This window comes from Lineus longissimus, chromosome 14 (genome assembly GCF_910592395.1).
Source record: "Lineus longissimus chromosome 14, tnLinLong1.2, whole genome shotgun sequence".
Taxonomy (NCBI): Eukaryota; Metazoa; Nemertea; class Pilidiophora; order Heteronemertea; family Lineidae; genus Lineus; species Lineus longissimus.
The window spans coordinates 16,140,450-16,156,576 of record NC_088321.1 but is presented as its reverse complement, the minus strand read 5'-3'; the positions used below and the strand labels follow the sequence as shown (position 1 = coordinate 16,156,576).

The following is a 16,127-nucleotide window of genomic DNA, read 5'->3' as shown; positions in this document are numbered from 1 at the left end:
AATTTCCCCTCTGCCAGCTGGTTATCTAGTGGCTTCCAAGTCATAATGTGCAATCTTGAACGACTCAACATTTTGAGCTGAAAATTACGGCATTTTGTCGTCCGACGCCAATAAACGCAATGAGAACATTTTCGTTCCATTCCGACATCAATTTGATACAGTTTTTGGCCGTGATAGACATTTTTTAATGATATTTTCACGAAAATTTGCTGTAATTCGCCCAGTTTGAGAACAGGCCTGGTTATTTTATGAGTTACGGTTCTTTTGGCTTATTTCTCTTCATGTGTCGTCACTTCTGAGAAAATTTTGGCCATAAACTGTCAAAATAGCACAACTGAAGAAGGCCATTTCTCGAAATGTCTTGTATAGCAAAGGGTTAACATTTTTTAATCCAATCTCTTGTATATATGATCATGTGTATATTGTCTATCGAAATCTTGTAAAAATTTTCATCTTTATCTGGTCGTTTGATGATAATGGACAAAATATCATTTTTGACGATATTTTGAGATTCTCATGAAACGAGCGATGATATCAAAATTTCGCTGCTATGGTGAGCTATTTATGGGGCAATCTACGATATCCCAAAGTTTCGGGGCGATAGCGCGATCCGAAAGGCAAAAACAGACCACGTCGAAAAAGGTCGAAAAAAAGCAAAAACAGCCTGGACCCTAGGCCTTAGGTGATTTTAGTGTGTACACATTGGTGTACATCTAAAAATATTTTCACCTGGATCCAAGGTAAAAACGTGATTTAAGGATTTAGGCCTCAAAAATTTGGTGTTTTTTAGGGGGGGTCTAGAAAACCATGAAGGAGTTGGAATATGGGGCTGAAAATTGGTATACATGCTATTTAGGCTTCACTAACACCGTTGGCGGTGGTTTCGTTCCGCTCCGACGAGCGGTTACGGAGTGCGATTCTAGTTCTTCATTTTGCCAAAAGAGGGCAGCACTGTAATGTTAAGGTTGGTTCTTATTTTTGCCAACAGAGGGCAGCACTGTACTGTTTAGGTGGGTTCTTATTTTGGCCAACAGAGAGCAGCACTGCAAAGAGTATGCTTGTATGAGCTTATGGTTTTGCTCCTTGACCCCAAGGATGATATTAACCCTCTCATCCTGTTTGTCTCTTTAAATATAAAGACATCTTTTTCATGAGGTTTGTTGTCTTCTTGCATGAGACTTTGTCATCACCTTCTCATGAGATAGTGACTAGTGTCATCTCTTTGAAGTGCTCTCCATACAGTCATCCGAGAATGAAATGTCCTCAGTATTAACCCCCTCTTTGCCAGTTTCAGCTGTATTCAAATTCCTTTTCAGAGCTAATCCAGATAGGTAGTCAACACATGGACCATGATTGAGTAGAATCTCCTCCAACCTGAGACTTCAGTACAGCTCCATGAAAGATGTCAACATGAAGATAAGAAAGCTGATGCACAACACCAAGATAACAGCAATGTTATTATCATTCAGTATCATTTATTTTATACAAAGATTTTATCACAACTGCTGGCTTGTATAGCTTCTTCTCCCCAGTCAGTAGCTGAGAGCTATTGTTACAGCTCTCAAACGCTTCTGCCGACTGGTTCAAAGTTCACTATTTACAAAACATACTCAGCTTGAACACTCATGAGTTCATTACAATTTAAGGAGGATCATTAAGTTTTGACATCGTACAGGTAGTTGGGAGACGTATGTGAGGTCCATCACATCATTGTGCAATAGGTAAGTGAACTGCCACATCAGAATTACAACCGGGTCACTTTGTAAACAAGATATTTCCAGGAAATGGCTGCCATTTGAAGACGGAGAAAGAGACCTCTCCTTGCATCAAAGCAACATTTGATAGTTAAGAGAAATGAAACGGCCAGGGGCCATTGTGCTCACTGTATAGATATTTGGTGGTTAGGAATTCATCCTCGTCAAGAAAAACGTGCTACATGTATAGTATATAAGTCAAACCAAAGTCCACCTTGAAAATTAGGTCAAATCAAAAACCCGTACGTCGATATTTGTACTTCTCAAATGTTTTGAAGTTGCTTTGAATCTTTTTTGAAGTTTTATAACTCATCATCAAAATCTGGATGCGGTGTCACTGCCCACTTATCATGCGAGGACCCAGTACGGCGATGTTCGTTCCCAGCCGCAGCCTTATATGGAAGAGTACGCTAATGGTCTGGAATCGGACGCCAGAGTAGACCCAGTTAGCCGCAACCAGAAATTGGATCACCAAATTGATTCTCCCTGAACGTCTGACCCAAGATGAGGCTGAGTTGCATTGAGGTATGATACGGAATACTCGACGCATGCCCCTTGATCTCGGATCAACCGATCGTTCCCTTGTTCGTACCCTAGCCATAAAGGATCGCAGAGCAGATTGGGGAGTCACGATATCTCCTCCACCAATTCGTACCAAAGCAACAACAGCCGCCAAAAACAAGCCAGATAATGAGGGATCACCTTGTGAAGCCAAAGATACAGCAGCCGCCGAAATCGATCCAGTGCTACCTTTAGCTACCAAAATGCCCGCCAGGGTAGCGGAAAGTGTGATTTAATGACGCACCAATAACAATGGCCGCCATTTGAAGTCGGAGTAGGATAAATAGACCTCTCCTTTCATCAAAGCAACATTTGATAGTTAAGAGAAATGAAACGGCCAGGGGCCATTGTGCTCACCGTATAGATATTTGGTGGTTAGGAATTCATCCTCGTTAAAAAACATGCTACATGTATAGTATATAAGTCAAACCAAAGTCCACCTTGAAAATTAGGTCAAATCAAAAACCCGTACGATATTTGTCCTTCTCAATTATTTTGAAGTTGCTTTGAATCTTTTTTGAAGTTTTATAACTCATCATCAAAATCTGGATGCGGTGTCACTGTCCACTTATCATGCGAGGACCCAGTACGGCGATGTTCGTTCCCAGCCGCAGCCTTATATGGAAGAGTACGCTAATGGTCTGGAATCGGACGCCAGAGTAGACCCAGTTAGCCGCAACCAGAAATTGGATCACCAAATTGATTCTCCCTGAACGTCTGACCCAAGATGAGGCTGAGTTGCATTGAGGTATGATACGGAATACTCGACGTATGCCCCTTGATCTCGGATCAACCGATCGTTCCCTTGTTCGTACCCTAGCCATAAAGGATCGCAGAGCAGATTGGGGAGTCACGATATCTCCTCCACCAATTCGTACCAAAGCAACAACAGCCGCCAAAAACAAGCCAGATAATGAGGGATCACCTTGTGAAGCCAAAGATACAGCAGCCGCCGAAATCGATCCAGTGCTACCTTTAGCTACCAAAATGCCCGCCAGGGTAGCGGAAAGTGTGATTTAATGACGCACCAATAACAATGGCCGCCATTTGAAGACGGAGTAGGATAAATAGACCTCTCCTTTCATCAAAGCAACATTTGATAGTTAAGAGAAATGATCCTGACATAGAGCAGGTAAATTTTGGATGTTTTAAGATTCAATGACAATGCAGCGCAGCTTATAACCTAAGTAACCCAATCAAAATTTCAAGGTAGAATTTCACTAGCCTGTTGCACACTGAAGTAACATACTTCTTAGATATCATTCTTCAAATTACTGTGACCCAATCATAATTTCAAGGAAGAATTTCACTAGCCTGTTGTACACTAAAGTATTATACATTTCATCATCAACTTTGAGCAAATCAATAAATCACAAATCAGTAATATCAACCACATCTTGAAAATAGCATGGAAATGACCTGATAAATTTGTGAATGTTAACCACAACACCCCCGAGTTTCCCAGATGGACTCAATGAATTGCCCAAGTAAGTATACCACGGTACCCATATCAAAGGTAAAAAGAAGTTCAGCAGAATGCCGCAACAACTGATTCAAACCCAGTTTTTAAAAAGCAAGGTATTTGTTCTTTTTATGATGTGAAAATCAACTTTTCGAACCAAGAGTTCTTGTCATGATAACAATATCTGATAATATACTACACATCTTGACATAAAAGTAACAGGAAGGTTAAGAGAGGCCACAACAACTCTGAAAATGAGGTGATTCCTTTTGTTTAGGATGTCGGCAGTTTCAGTGGGGTTTCCCCGCTCCAGGTCATCAAGACCGTCGGGAAAACAACTTTAGGTCATTCAAGCAGTAAGTGTTTCCAACTTTGAGTTACCAGGACTATACCTTGATCTCATCTGTGGGAAATGGACCATTCTTAACCTCCCTGCTATCATGGTTTTGTAAATACTTTAAAACAAACTTTACACATAAAATAAGACTAGATACATATACCATACAACCTCGTGAAAGCACAACCAGTAACAAAGTAGATATATTTTCTAAAACATAACAACAGCATGGCCATAATGTAGGTCAAGTTATTGCTCATAAGCATGTTCAAACTGGTCGAGGCTGCCACTCATAATAGTCATGTTCCTCTGCCGAGGATACTACCATCAGTCACATCAAGGCAAGCGTGCTTATAACCCAGGAACTAGCAGCTAGACAACTCCAAACTTGTTAAAGACGATTGGACAAACACTAAACACTCACTGATTAAGTTAAAGAGTGAGTAGATCTTGAGGTAGCACTACGATTGTTCAAGTTGTTAATATTGAGATAAATATTAAGATAAATCAAAACTGACCAACTTTCTGTGCAGAAATATTGCCACATGAAATACATGAGGTGTTTAAATTGGCTGTTCAAGGGACAAAATTAACGTCTCAGTGCCAAAAACAGACCGGCGACCGAAAAGATGGACCTTGTCGCAACGGATTTGTTATGGCGTCATATACGAGGCATGATATGATGTAAATGGCGGCCGCCATGGACCGTGGCGGGAATGGCCAGCCAAACATGATTGGCCCCGAGTGGCCACATGAAACCTGAATAAGGCTCCCAAGATGATGGCTGATTCTCACTGTGATTACAGTAATAAAGAGCAGTGCAGCTCTGATCTACTTACTATTTAACAGCAGAGACGTAGACACGTACAGTACATATGATATCACAGGCAGGACTGATGATGCTCTCACAGTAGCCTCCGCATCGAAAATGGCACATTCTAAGTCCACACTGTTATTGTTTCCAGTCTTTACGATTCATTAATCCAGACGGTCAGTCCTTCAAATAATCGCAAACAATCCCTGAGGTTGTCATCCCAATAATCCAAAATAGAACTTCCCAATCCTTCACAGTTTCCCTTTGCCCAGAAGAGTCCATTGCCGCTTAGAGGTAAGTAATCCTATCAATGCTGCGTCACCAGTATCCATTGTCTTAAATATCTATTGATTAAGTCAAACGTCATAAAACTAATCCCGACCGCGATGGGGCCTTTGATGAAGTTCATGCTGAGGCCTTTATAAAGTCCACGACGTAATCCTTCTTCACGAATGACAGTGCGACAAGTCTCTAATATCGTAGGGTACTTGGTGTCGAGGTTGAATACACCTGAAAGAAAACATGAAATTGTAATCGGGACATTTTGACCTTGTGTCGCTTTGATTCTGTTCTCTTCAGGACATGGTACCAGTCCAAGAGACTGGTCGTATCTCCTATTCGTAATATTCTTCATGGAGTAAACAGTATCTTAACTCAAGGGTATGTAAGTCAAGTGCAAACCTCAGAGGGGATTCTCTGTCCTGACGCTTGGCTGAGTCGACGCCAGCGTTAGTGACAACCAGGCTTGGCATGTGTGAACGGTGTTGAAGTGATACATACCTGCTGTTTGCATCCTCCGCCTCACGATGTCCAGAGGATAGGAAGACGTCTGCCCACACAGGCCCGCAACAGCACCAAAACACAACCGCTCCAACGGTGAGGGGTTCTTCTTACCAGAGTATTCTGAAAGGTTAGAGAGATTTGTAAAGACTTGAAACTGCAGGGGCTTTCACTGGCTGAATCATTGAGAGAGATCATCAATGTGTTAGCATGTAATGGGAAGGCACACTGCAGAGGATATTGGAGGGGACCAGAGCTCCTGCAAGACACATTACACCTCTTGTTGTCACAACAGAATACAGAAAAACAACATGTAATATTAGACTGACACTACTACAGTTAGCAACACACATCTGGGGCCAAGCAAGGATCCATGTTTAAGGCAACTCATGTCCACTCACTGACACTACTTCAGTTAGCAACACACATCTGGGGCCCAGCAAGGATCCATGTTTAAGGCAACTCATGTCCACTCACTGACACTAATTCAGTTAGCAACACACATCTGGGCCCAGCAAGGATCCATGTTTAAGGCAACTCATGTCCACTCACTGACACTACTACAGTTAGCAACACACATCTGGGGCCCAGCAAGGATCCATGTTTAAGGCAACTCATGTCCACTCACTGACACTACTTCAGTTAGCAACACACATCTGGGGCCCAGCAAGGATCCATGTTTAAGGCAACTCATGTCCACTCACTGACACTACTTCAGTTAGCAACACACATCTGGGGCCCAGCAAGGATCCATGTTTAAGGCAACTCATGTCCACTCACTGACACTAATTCAGTTAGCAACACACATCTGGGCCCAGCAAGGATCCATGTTTAAGGCAACTCATGTCCACTCACTGACACTACTACAGTTAGCAACACACATCTGGGGCCCAGCAAGGATCCATGTTTAAGGCAACTCATGTCCACTCACTGACACTACTTCAGTTAGCAACACACATCTGGGGCCCAGCAAGGATCCATGTTTAAGGCAACTCATGTCCACTCACTGACACTACTTCAGTTAGCAACACACATCTGGGGCCCAGCAAGGATCCATGTTTAAGGCAACTCATGTCCACTCACTGACACTACTTCAGTTAGCAACACACATCTGGGGCCCAGCAAGGATCCATGTTTAAGGCAACTCATGTCCACTCACTGACACTAATTCAGTTAGCAACACACATCTGGGCCCAGCAAGGATCCATGTTTAAGGCAACTCATGTCCACTCACTGACACTACTACAGTTAGCAACACACATCTGGGGCCCAGCAAGGATCCATGTTTAAGGCAACTCATGTCCACTCACTGACACTACTTCAGTTAGCAACACACATCTGGGGCCCAGCAAGGATCCATGTTTAAGGCAACTCATGTCCACTCACTGACACTACTTCAGTTAGCAACACACATCTGGGGCCCAGCAAGGATCCATGTTTAAGGCAACTCATGTCCACTCACTGACACTAATTCAGTTAGCAACACACATCTGGGCCCAGCAAGGATCCATGTTTAAGGCAACTCATGTCCACTCACTGACACTACTACAGTTAGCAACACACATCTGGGGCCCAGCAAGGATCCATGTTTAAGGCAACTCATGTCCACTCACTGACACTACTTCAGTTAGCAACACACATCTGGGGCCCAGCAAGGATCCATGTTTAAGGCAACTCATGTCCACTCACTGACACTACTTCAGTTAGCAACACACATCTGGGGCCCAGCAAGGATCCATGTTTAAGGCAACTCATGTCCACTCACTGACACTACTTCAGTTAGCAACACACATCTGGGGCCCAGCAAGGATCCATGTTTAAGGCAACTCATGTCCACTCACTGACACTACTTCAGTTAGCAACACACATCTGGGGCCCAGCAAGGATCCATGTTTAAGGCAACTCATGTCCACTCACTGACACTACTTCAGTTAGCAACACACATCTGGGGCCCAGCAAGGATCCATGTTTAAGGCAACTCATGTCCACTCACTGACACTACTTCAGTTAGCAACACACATCTGGGGCCCAGCAAGGATCCATGTTTAAGGCAACTCATGTCCACTCACTGACACTACTTCAGTTAGCAACACACATCTGGGGCCCAGCAAGGATCCATGTTTAAGGCAACTCATGTCCACTCACTGACACTACTTCAGTTAGCAACACACATCTGGGGCCCAGCAAGGATCCATGTTTAAGGCAACTCATGTCCACTCACTGACACTACTTCAGTTAGCAACACACATCTGGGGCCCAGCAAGGATCCATGTTTAAGGCAACTCATGTCCACTCACCAGAATGTAACTTTTTCAATGTCTCGTAGGTAAAGAAGCCGGTTCCTGAGTATGGGATAGCACCTAATACAGTCGGGTTGAAACCACGGTAGAGTTTCCGTAATCCCTCCTCACGGTAGATCTTGAGGAAGACACTCGATAAACTACTGTATCTGCAAGTGAAGGTAATGAGGAAATATGATATTTCACCAAGAAACTATCAGTAACAAAAAGACTGTATTCCCCTGGTGAAGGGCAGCACTTGCCAGGGTTACATGTCCTTACTTAGACTCTCAGGTACAAGGGACCACGGCTATAAGTCTCATCCAACAACCACAGACTCAGACTCCAGACTAATCAATGCAAACTGCTCTCACCGTTTCTTCTCTGTGACTGCCATGCGCGCCCGTGCCAAGTCGAGAGGGTATGTCAATGAGACTGCTGTCACACCGGCAAGGGACCCAGCGAGAAAACGTGGAAATGGTGGTAGCTCTCTGAAAGATGAAATAGAAAAACTTGAGAATAATTCAGAAGTTTAAGTCTACCCTAAAATTCTGTCTTCAACTGAGGAATAGCCAGGTTACACATATAAAATCAATTCTAACTTACTTTTTATTCTCCGTATTAAGAACTCGTTTCCACTGCTCATGAGCTGTGTACTGGAGGGAAGCATACGGTACGATCCTGGCCATTGTTGCAGAGTTCCCCCGCCATAAACTCCTGAAACCGTAATTTTTGACGGAGTTGACTAAAAACTTTGCTGCCTGTCGGGCTGAGAAAGGTATATTGGATGCTGAAAGATGGAAGAGTTAACAACATTTTATTCTAAACGCTATACCTTTTTTTCATAGCATGATGTTTTAAATGCCCCAAGGGAGATCTTGATAATGATTTCTGAAGCAAAGGTTTTCACAAAACGATTTTGTAAAATGTGTCGTCCCCTCAGGTGGCGCTGTTTAAAAATGTGTTGCCCCGAAGCATCAGTCAGTAAGAGAAGATACTGCTCCCCCACACTGAAACAAGAACAGAGAGCAAGTCACGTCAGACACTTACATTGGAATCGTATCTTTGTCCTATCAAGTGGAGCAATTGTCGTTTTGGCAATGGCACCGGCCATGGCACCGGAGACTAGAGACGTGATGATTTTGTTTCGATTCGTGATCTAAAATCAAAAGGAGACAAGAGCATGGTTAACAAATGTTTGCCTCTAAAATAACTTAGAATAACTTGAAAAAGGGAAAAAACATTTCCCCAAAACAGGCTACGCAATTATAAGATGTCAAGGCATACATGTGAAAGGCCGACCCATGTAAGCAAATGAAGTGACTGAAGACCATTTATGGGGATGAGATAGGGTCTAAAGGTACAACAAAACAGGGGTCACAAACCTGAAAACAAACTGAAACGAAATGAAGTGAATTAGATGAGAATCTGCATTGAAGCAAAGCATGATGGGACGCAGCCACTGCAAAGGCTCATGGGAAACATGCACTTGTCAACTGTCCCCGGACGAGAATGCATGTAATGAGAACAGACGGAAGGATTACATACACGTTTCAAAGTATCATTTTGTGTTGTGTCAGCGTCTTCTGAGATGAGATGACCGGGGATACTGACGTAGGCCGGCGGTGAAGGCACAGCGCTCGGTGACCCAAGGTTCAGGGCAGCCATGTGTCCGTCTTGAAGGAAATGACTTTGTTCTGACTGCAAGGCACAAAGGCTGGATTAAGACACCACTTGCTGTCTCCAGTTTCCTGTGTCCTAAATCAACGCACTAAAAGCTCTGGAATCATATTAATTTCTCAGTCCATCCATGCACAGCACTGAAACGCATCCCATTCCTTCAAGCCCCAAATCATCAATCACCAGACTGAACCCGACCCAATTTTTTGCATGTCTCACAACCGTCTGTCAAAATATTCTCATTCACTGAATCACACCAAGATTGACTTGAGTACCTATTGTCAGCGGTGACATACTTTTTGATTTGGCAATAAATGTAATCAAAATCTGGCTCAGAGTTGTACAGATGTGCAAGGACAATAATCAAGACTAATTAACCTTCATATTTTGCCATAAATTATAATGTATACTTCAGATATTTATCCTGTAGGCACCCTCATCAGAACATAATACTGCCCTTACATGTACTAGTTCAGGCCAGATCTTAACAGTCAATACACCTGTGATTTAATTGTTCTATGGTCAAGCCAGCAGAGCTCTTTAATAACCCTTCATGTTATGTATATTCAATGAATTTCTTGAGAAAAACATTCAATTTGGCCACAGCTTACTATCAACGATGTAGGAGGAGGAGCCAATGGGCAGCTGTTTATTGATGATGAAGGCAATCATCATGATCTAGAGCGAGGGCACCACTAATCATGTCCTCATCTGCTCCTAGGGGGACCTAATCACCTAATCACAAGCCACGAAAATGAGTTATTTCTGTGAAAACCCCACTCCCAAAGCAGCCAAAGGTTTTCCTCCAGAGAAGGCTTAGAGCACACTATGAAAGGGGCAACCTTATATGTGTGAGCACATACAGTAAAGAATTTACTATTCATGTCAGTAGTTAACTAATTCACACTGACAATGATTTGGTCCAGATAGAAAATGATCATTAAGAGTGCAGGCACGGGCAGAATCCCTCGGAACTTGACCTAATCAATTCTAAACTATTAGAAATGATTGTGTCCCTGTCTGGTTAGTGACCTGAATATTGTAGAACAAGGCCAAGGATATTGACTGATAGCGAAGAATTGATCAGCTTGTTTACGACTTTATACTCAATTACCGCGTAAATCATGACCAGAAATAGACGTGCAAGTGTTGGTAGGGCTGATCAATATGTTCGGACACTTTTTGCCACCGAGGCCTAGGTGAATGGCGCATCATTTTGAAACTCCATGAGTGTATTCCAACTGTGGGAAAAGTACAGGAATGCAGCAGGATGGGTTTCAGCTTCGCAAACAGAACAATATTAAACCACACAACAAAAGTTTTCTAACTACACATTCGCGTGCGGTTTAAGCTTTTCCTCAGGACGCTAATCAACACCCTCAAACTTGTTGTTGTAAGACATTCATACCTTCCTAGAATAGCCGTATACCAAAAACCAAAGATGGGAAGGAGAAAGGGGCCGGTTAGTTTACCAATCTCATGCCATGATTTTATGATTTACACTTCCAACCAACCTTTTTATTGATGTTGTGGTCGTCCAAGTGATGGAGGTTATTATGTCCCTCCGACCCGGCCTTCACCCCGCCAGAGTCTGTGTCCTCCATTCTGCTCTTGATGGAAACTGTCATCTTACACGAGGCCTCCTCTCGTCACCTCCCGGCCATCTCGAGCAAGCCCTAACTCCAGTTTCCAATTTCTTTTATTGATTTGTTGAAGTTGCACTAAAAGAAGAATGATTAAGAGGAATGACAAATAATGAAATATAAGACCATAATACAGTACACTCCGAGGTTATCTGAGATCCAGGCTAAAAACATACCATATTAATAATCTCAGGAAAAGGGGGAAAATGTCACAACGATGTCCTCTCGCCAAGACCGAGGACGAGGTCCCGACAGACGATGGACGTCTTTATTTCAGTATTATACAATCAACAATATAAACGCTAATCAAATTGCCAATGGTGAACCGACAGTGCGAGTGTCACAGTGATAGCATCTCGGAATCTCCAACAACGACAGCTACTGAGTCTGAGTGGACCCAGCCAAGTCAAAGACTGAAAGAGTGTGATGGCATGTTTCCGCAGAATAGACCCTTTTAGTTTTACACCAGGCGGAGGAAGTCACTGCGGGCCCCAACGAACGTAAAAGATCATCATCATCAATATCATGGCAACTGGTCTGGTGTGCGACCATGGCGATAGGTGGTAATTGTACTTGTTTGTTGTGGCCTTCAGTGGCTTCCTCCGCCTGGTGCGAGGGCCTCTATAGAGATCCCACGCCGGTACATGCACGACCGCATGCTACGCTGGGCAGGCGACCCGAGGCTAACAGAACAGTCATGACCCTGTACATCCATGTCACATGCATGTGGATGGTACTCGCAGCACTGCACTGCACTCAGTCACTCAGTGCAAAATGATCATGATGTGCCCAAAAATGCAGGCGAAAAAACTGCTTCTTCTCCAACGCATCTGGCTCCAAACAACATTCAATCTTGTGATTTTCTGAATGCCAACTACCATAACTACATTCTAAAGCGTACATTTCGTTTGATTTTTCACGAATTGATTGAAAAAAAGTGTTATTTACATGGCAAAGATCAAATGATCGCAAACATGGCCAACAAACCCCTCAGCGCCTCCACGCGGTTTCTCATGAAACCCGTCCATTCTCCAAATCCAAGCATCGATCATCGTGCCCAAGTCACATGACCCGTCCATTCTCCAACTCCAAGCATCGATCATAGTGCCCAAGTCACATTGTCTCACAGAGTCAGTAGGTCAAGTGAGCCCTGGGGGCAATCCTCACCATTGACAACGCTTGGAGAATGGACGGGTTCCATTAGGCCCCGCGTGGTGGCGCTGAGGACCAACCCAATCTTCCGGTCGCCGGGCCCTGTGAATTTTACATACACCCGTTGAAATTCTTACAGAGTCAGTAAGTCAAGTAAGTCTTGGCGGTAATATTCACCGTTGACGACGCTTGGAGAATGGACAGTGAACAGAGTCAGTAAGTCAAGTGAGTCTTGCCGGCAATATTCACCGTTGACGACGCTTGGAGAATGGACAGTGAACAGAGTCAGTAAGTCAAGTGAGTCTTGGCGGTAATATTCACCGTTGACGACGCTTGGAGAATGGACAGTGAACAGAGTCAGTAAGTCAAGTGAGTCTTGGCGGCAATATTCACCGTTGACGACGCTTGGAGAATGGACAGTGAACAGAGTCAGTAAGTCAAGTAAGTCTTGGCGGCAATATTCACCGTTGACGACGCTTGGAGAATGGACAGTGAACAGAGTCAGTAAGTCAAGTAAGTCTTGGCGGTAATATTCACCGTTGACGACGCTTGGAGAATGGACAGTGAACAGAGTCAGTAGGTCAAGTGAGTCTTGGCGACAATAAGTAATGTCTAGCAATAGTAATCACCATTGACGACGCTTGGAGAATGATCGTGAATATGTACTTTCATATCATTTGTCAATAATAATTTAAAAAATTTAGACAGTTCAATTTCAAAAATAATTTGAAGAAATCATTTGTCAAAGCATATTTTTATCTTTAATTCATAGCAAAATGAATTTCAACAGCAATTAATTTATTATTTTGATTTAGTTTTTTGTTCAGCAGAAAAAAAACAAAATGGTGAGTTGTTGTCAAATATTTCCAAAATTCTGCAATATTTTGGTCAATAAATGTCACATTTCTGATCGATATTTCTTAATTTCATGTTTTTCTGTAATTTCAGGCTAGGCACTTCAAAGAAACTGATATTGATGGTAGGTAGATTTGGATTTTAAGGAAGAAAATTGAGATCAAACCTTGACACACCCTGATTTGTACAGCAGGACAAATTTGCTTAGCCCTGGCATAGGGCCTATCTAGGATTTTACACTTGCACTGAAGGCAATACTGCACTGCATCTTTTGAATGTGGTCGCGCCGAGGTTGGATAGCTCATTAAGTTTTTTCATCTTTTCAGAGTTCAAGGAGTGTTTCTTCCTGTATGCGAGGAGGGGGACAATCGTCCGGGACGATGAACTCTCGCTCATCATGAGGTCTCTGGGATTCAATCCAACAAGCTCAGAAGTCACCAAGTATTTCAAGAAACATCAGCGAGGTAAAGAGAAGGCTTTAAAGGTCTATTGCTCGCGTATGGACCTTTACGAAGAAGTATGTTTGGGCGCTGACCAGTCATGTGTTCACCTGGAAAGAAAGCAGGGTCACAGTTGCTTATGACATTGTCCTAAGCAACGTGTTCTGAGTGAGCGCATTTGTTTTGTTTCAGCCCTGGTTTGTCTTTGTTGAAAAGGTCCATTGAATTAGCTTTTCGGAGGAGTGACAGAATGACCGAAAAAACCATGAAACCAAACTCAAGAAAAGCAAGACCTTTTCCAGATGTCTTGCTCACAATCGAACTTGTGACCCCTTGGTTTTGAGCAGCTAACCACTAAGCCACTCAAGATTAGATTGTTACTTTCAGATGGCAAGATCGAGTTTGCAATCTTCCTCGACGTTTTATATGAACATTCTAAAGTGGAGAAATGTCAGGACGAGATGCTGGCGGCATTCAGGGCAACAGACAGAGAAAATCGGGGTTACATATCGGCAAAGGATCTGCGACATATTCTCATGAGCTTTGGGGAAAAATTATCTAAAAGAGAAGGTGAGTTACCTCTCTATTACAGAAACCCTTGGGAAACCCTGATAGATGGTGTCCTTAATTGTGAGGTGTCCTGATGACAGAGGTCAAATTGAATGGGAATGACCAAATCAGGTGTCCTCAATAGAGAGGGTGACGTTAGCAGAATGGTCTCCACTAAGGTGGCTGCTACTTCAAATGAGTTTTTGCAAGCATGCAAAATGCAAGTGCAAAAGAAGAATTATAGTTATTATAATTCACTGGAAATTCACAAAAATTCATCCAAAATATTTTCCATTTCAGTGGACTCGATGTTGAAGGAGGCAAACGTTTCTGGTTCTGGTCAAATACGCTACAACGAGTTTGTGAAGTCCATGTTGATGCCTGTTCCAGATTACTAGACTGTTGAGAGGTGATGTGCTTTCCTGATCAATATCAGAGACAATGTCAAAGTTCATATCAAGGATCACAAGAATAAATGACGGCAAATTCATGCGTCATAAGTTTTCACTGAATCTCATTCTGTATTATGTTCATTTCAATAGGAAAGGATTTCAAAGCAATAATCAGGACTAGTTCTTCAGTTGGCTGTTGGAGGGAAATAATGTGGTCTTTCTTGACTGGCCTGTAATCACCTTTCATGTAATAATCCAACTATATATGGAACTGCAATTGGATATTCACAAAAACTGACCAGTCTTCCATCGCGATATCAGTACTTATCCAGTAAAGACCGACATATGCAACTTTTACTGCACTTCCTTGTGTGATCTCAAGCCATCAGCCACTTTAAACTGGGAGACAAACCATGCTGTGGTTCTCCAATACTGCTGATAGATTTTAACCATATCATAGGGCGAACATGTTGGACATTTTCTTGGGATATTTGGTTCACCCTGTATCCTAACACATTCCATATTAATGAGATGCATGCTCTTTGTGCTTTTGTTAATGTAATGATGCTGTAAAATCAGTCAGGAGCAGTCACAACTTCCTAATTGACTGCACGCACTACATGTAACTTCTTGTACTGATACTGTGCCGACGTGTTTAAGCCAGTGCCTGTACCAAAGGCCCAATGAGCTGCAATAGGCCTATGCAGAACAGCAAGCTTAAACATGTCGACTCAGTAGATGCCACAACTTGTGCTGCCACTTAAGTCTTGACAGCACCTGTGTGAGTTTACAGTGATAGTAAAGCAGGCATATTTCTGCAATAAATTTATATTTACACATAGTAGATTTGTTGTGTTTTGATTGATGCTTACCCTGGTACCTGGAGTTACTTACTGGTCTGTCCTGGTCCGAGAGGTGCTGGGTTCTCTACGACTTCTTCCTCCCTACGTCTCTGTTGGTAGTTGGTCTACCTTCCGACGACAGTCCCCCGATCCAGTGTGTGCTCAAGAGTTCCTGTGCAGAGGGGGTCCTTGGATGTATCACGAAATACATTCGAACAATGTTAACTGTGTAAACTTTCAGATGTTTACGAGTTTTGCCCGAGTGGCCATCATAATGCCTGTCCAGCAGCAGTTTGACACACGAGGCCCGAGATCGTGTCCGAAACCCGTTCAACAAGCTCTTGAGGGCCTGGGGATTGAACTCGCCGGGTGAAATATGTTCATCCGTTGCCCCTTTACCTGGGAACTTCATCATTTACGCCAGCCCAGCAATAATTCACACTACTACGTCGCCAAGGATGTTGACATCAGAAAGTTGACATAATTTCATCATCTGTCTACATCACCTGACAAAAAGAGGGCTTGGGTACATTCGCCTGTCCTGGGAACTAGTCCAAGAGCTGGCAAATAATGAATGAAACAAACAA

At 43.1% G+C, this 16,127-nt stretch overlaps 2 protein-coding genes across 3 annotated transcripts; one reads left to right on the top strand and one right to left on the bottom strand.

Annotated features, from left to right (window-relative positions):
* Positions 1 to 1,455: 1,455 nt before the first annotated feature.
* On the bottom strand, positions 1,456 to 12,318 carry LOC135498731 (mitochondrial coenzyme A transporter SLC25A42-like). 2 transcript variants are annotated; one of them, XM_064789118.1, is made up of 9 exons: positions 12,259 to 12,318; positions 11,182 to 11,388; positions 9,536 to 9,688; positions 9,038 to 9,146; positions 8,594 to 8,777; positions 8,362 to 8,478; positions 8,006 to 8,157; positions 5,709 to 5,831; positions 1,456 to 5,438 (listed from the first exon to the last, which is right to left on the bottom strand). In XM_064789118.1, the coding sequence occupies exons 2-9, from the start codon at positions 11,293 to 11,295 to the stop codon at positions 5,236 to 5,238; spliced, it is 1,155 nt and encodes a 384-aa protein (XP_064645188.1). In that variant the 5' UTR covers positions 11,296 to 11,388; positions 12,259 to 12,318; the 3' UTR covers positions 1,456 to 5,235. The 2 variants fall into 2 exon arrangements, with proteins under 2 accessions (XP_064645188.1, XP_064645189.1); XM_064789119.1 differs by lacking the exon at positions 9,536 to 9,688.
* A 975-nt stretch (positions 12,319 to 13,293) lies between these two features.
* LOC135498874 (calmodulin-like) lies at positions 13,294 to 15,539 on the top strand. Its single transcript, XM_064789374.1, has 5 exons — positions 13,294 to 13,307; positions 13,411 to 13,441; positions 13,644 to 13,781; positions 14,145 to 14,327; positions 14,607 to 15,539. Exons 1-5 carry the CDS (start codon positions 13,305 to 13,307, stop codon positions 14,702 to 14,704), a joined length of 453 nt encoding a protein of 150 aa, XP_064645444.1. The 5' UTR covers positions 13,294 to 13,304; the 3' UTR covers positions 14,705 to 15,539.
* The last annotated feature ends 588 nt before the right edge of the window (positions 15,540 to 16,127 follow it).

Excerpts from the sequence above, each read along its gene's own strand:
- LOC135498731 (XM_064789118.1), bottom strand. The coding sequence starts at position 11,295 with ATGACAGTTTCCATCAAGAGCAGAATGGAGGACACAGACTCTGGCGGG. Across the intron at positions 8,158-8,361 it reads GCAGTCACAGAGAAGAAACG|ATACAGTAGTTTATCGAGTG; the intron begins GTGAGAGCAGTT and ends CTTCACTTGCAG. Across the intron at positions 5,439-5,708 it reads GCGGAGGATGCAAACAGCAG|GTGTATTCAACCTCGACACC; the intron begins GTATGTATCACT and ends GTTTTCTTTCAG.
- LOC135498874 (XM_064789374.1), top strand. Across the intron at positions 13,782-14,144 it reads TTTCAAGAAACATCAGCGAG|ATGGCAAGATCGAGTTTGCA; the intron begins GTAAAGAGAAGG and ends TGTTACTTTCAG. Across the intron at positions 14,328-14,606 it reads AAAATTATCTAAAAGAGAAG|TGGACTCGATGTTGAAGGAG; the intron begins GTGAGTTACCTC and ends TTTCCATTTCAG.